At 40.6% G+C, this 3,512-nt stretch overlaps 1 protein-coding gene across 1 annotated transcript in view; it reads left to right on the forward strand.

Annotated features, from left to right (window-relative positions):
- LOC116672309 (NEDD4-like E3 ubiquitin-protein ligase WWP1) overlaps nt 1-3,512 on the forward strand; it is a 37,087-nt gene that overhangs the window by 27,496 nt on the left and 6,079 nt on the right. The window contains 1 exon segment of the mRNA XM_032504061.1: nt 664-797. Within this exon segment, the coding sequence (XP_032359952.1) occupies nt 664-797 (134 nt within the window).

Consider the following 3,512-nt stretch of genomic DNA (forward strand, 5'->3'; position numbering starts at 1 on the left):
GCTGAAGGCCGCTATTGTAGCATCCTGGTCTTCCATAACCCCTCAGCAGTGCCACAGGCTGATACCATCCATGCCACGCTGCACTGAGGCAGTAATTCATGCAAAAGGGGCCCAAACAAAGTACTGAGTACATATGCATGATTTCAGAGGGCTGACATTTCTGTTTAAAATCCTATTTTATGATTCAGTAATTGCTAATTTTCTGAGATTTTGAATTTGGGGTTTTCATAAGCTGGACGCCCTAATCATCAAAATATATCTTCAAAACTTTGCATGTAATGAGTCTATATAATATATTAGTTTCACCTTTTTAAGTTGAATTACTGAAATGAATGAACTTTTCCACCATATGCTAATTTTTTGAGTTTCACTTGTATGCAAACAGTCCCGATAACACCTACGCAAACGTATGGAAAACAAGCTGACATTTTTCAGAAAAGAAAGAACTTTTATAACCTAAAAACAAAAAAGTTTAGGTATATTTTGTACTCAAATGTACTTTGACACTGCACAATCTGTATGTGTTTTATATTTGTTCAGAATGTCAATGTTGAAACATGTTGCACGACTCTTCTCATTATACATAATACATAAATCATTTTCAAATTGACCAGCACAGTAAAAAAAATTCTCCTTTCTCATTTTATTTATCTCTTGCCACAGGCACTTTTCCACGGCAAGTTCATCGACACAGGCTTCTCTCTGCCTTTCTACAAACGCATGTTGAACAAGAAATTAATTCTCAAGGACCTGGAGTCCATCGACCCAGAGTTCTACAACTCACTCATATGGATCAGGTAATTTATGTCTTCAGTCTACACAGCCTTCAGAATGTACAGTGCCTTGCAAAAGTATTTGGCCCCCTTGAACTTTTCAACCTTTTGACACATTCAGGCTTCAACAAAAGAATACAATTTTTATTTTTTGTGAAGAATCACACAACAAGTGGGACACAATTGTGAATGGAACGACATCTATTGGATATTTTAAACTTTTTTAGCAAATAAAAAACTGAAAAGTGGTGCGTGCAAATTATTGGCCCCTTGCGTTAATACTTCGTAGAGCCCCTTTTGCTGCGATACAAGCTGCAAGTCGCTGGGGTATGTCTCTATCAGTTTTGCACATCGAGAGACTGAAATTCTTGCCCATTCTTCCTTGCAAACAGCTGGAGCTCAGTGAGGTTGGATGGAGAGCGTTTGTGAACAGCAGTTTTCGTTCTTTCCACAGATTCCATTGGATTCAGGTCTGGACTTTGACTTGGCCGTTTAACACCGGTACGTTTATGTGAACCATTCCTTGTAGATGTTGCTGTATGTTTGGGATCATTGTCTTGTTGGAGATAAATCTCCGTCCCAGTTAGTGTCGCTTTTGCAGACTCCAACAGGTTTTCAAGAATGGTCCTGTATGGCTGCATCCATCTCCCCTCAATCTGAACCATCCCCTGTCCCTGCTGAAGAAAAGCAGGCCAAAACCTGATGCGGCACCACCATGTTTGCAGTGGGGTGTGGGTGTGAGGGTGATGAGCTGTGTTGCTTTTATGCCAAACTATCGTTTTGCATTGTGGCCAAAAAGTTGATTTGGTTTCATCTGACCAGAGCACCTTCTTCACATGTTTGGGGGTCTCCAGGTGGCTTGTGGCAAACTTAGACGAGACTTTTATGGATATCTTTGAGAAATGGCTTTTTCGCCACTCTTCCATGAAGGCCAGATTTGTGCATGTACGACTGATGTTGTCCTATGGACAGACTCTCCACATCAGCTGTGTTCTCTGCAGTGATTTCCAGAGTGATCATGGGCCTCTTGGCTGCATCTCTGATCATCTTCCTTGTGAGCTGAAAGTTTACAGGGACGGCAGGTCTCGGTAGATTTGCAGTGGTCTGATAATCTCTTCCGTTTCAAAATGATCGCTTGCACAGTGCTCTGGGATGTTTAAAGCTTGGGAAATCTTTTTGTATCCAAATCCGGCTATAACTTCTCCACACATGATCGGACCTGCTGGTGTGTTCCTTGGCTCATCTTGATGCTCTCTGCGCTTTCAACAGAACCCTGAGACTATCACAGAGCAGGTGCATTTATACAGAGACTTGATCACCAACAGGTGGATTCTATTTATCACCATCAGTCATTAAGGACACCATCGGATCATTCAGAGATCCGCTGAAATTCTGGACTGAGTTTGCTGCACTGAAAGTAAGGGGCCGAATAATTTTGCACGCACCACTTTTCAGTTTTTTATTTGCTAAAAAAGTTAAAATATCCAATGATTTTGTTCTTCCACTTCACATTGTGTCCCACTTGTTGGTGTTCTTCACAAAAATAAAAATTGTATTCTTTATGTTTGAAGCTTGAAATGTGTCAAAAGGTGAAAGTTAAGGGGGCCGAATACTTTCGCAAGGCACTGTATATGTGTCTTCTTCTGACCGTAGAGACCATGGCACGGAAATGAACAACCGCACATCATTTTAATGATCATGGTACAATCAAACATTTAAGAGTGACAGCTCCTAATATCACAGCACTTTAGTCTGAGTCGAACCGTCGATTAAAGAGCCACTATGTGCTTTCTTAAATAAATCATTCAAACCAGGAGGGTGGCAGCGTTTGAAAAGATGTCATATAAACGGTTTGCCAGATTAGATGTCTATAATACAAAATGGCAAAAGGATCTGAGCTTTCTGGAGGGCTCCTAGGAAAGCTACATGCTGGGGAGAGACATGTATGATGGGCTTCTGGTGTTGTCATTTATACATGTGTTTTTATGGTTTAGTGTCTATTTTGTTATATTGTAGTTACTCTGTCATCTTTTCTGTTTTTTGTCTGAGTGGGTAGTGATGACGAAGGAGGAGGGATATGTTTATGTTGCAAATTGTATGTTTAAAAAATAATAAATAATATAGTAAATCACAAAAAAATACAACAAACACAGGTGAGCCACAGGTGCGTAATGTAGAGTTTTCCCTGCATGCCTCTACAACGCGTAGGCATGTAATCACCATTATTATAGTGCTCGGTAGAGGCACGCTGCATGCTGATTGGCTCACTGACGCTGATGAGATTTGAGTCCTGGGTATTGAAATTTGCTGTTAAACGATGAGGCATTTTTGAAAACTAGTCAATACTATGGAGGCAATTTGGTCTAAAAAGTATCGCAGTTGGGTACCCAGCCCTACATCTAACACTAAGTAAATATTAAGTGTAGTATAAGTGTCAGTTAAAGTGTTTGGAGTGAGGACTGTGGCTCAAGAAAACGGGACCTCAACCACAAAAACGTGATGTGGAAAACCAACAGACCACACATTCATAGAAGAGGCGATTTAAAATCACACGGTGGATTAATACTGGGATGTCTACCCAACTGTGTGAGTCGATTGACTTCAGAAAGTTCACCACACCTGTCTCTGTCTCCTTTAGTCTGTTGGCTGTTCAGGTTTTTCTCCTGGAACACGTCAAACACATCCTGCACTCATATCTGTGCTCATCATCATATGTACATTGTTTGTACTGGTGTTATT

This window comes from Etheostoma spectabile, chromosome 22, assembly GCF_008692095.1.
Source record: "Etheostoma spectabile isolate EspeVRDwgs_2016 chromosome 22, UIUC_Espe_1.0, whole genome shotgun sequence".
Classification (NCBI taxonomy): Eukaryota; Metazoa; Chordata; class Actinopteri; order Perciformes; family Percidae; genus Etheostoma; species Etheostoma spectabile.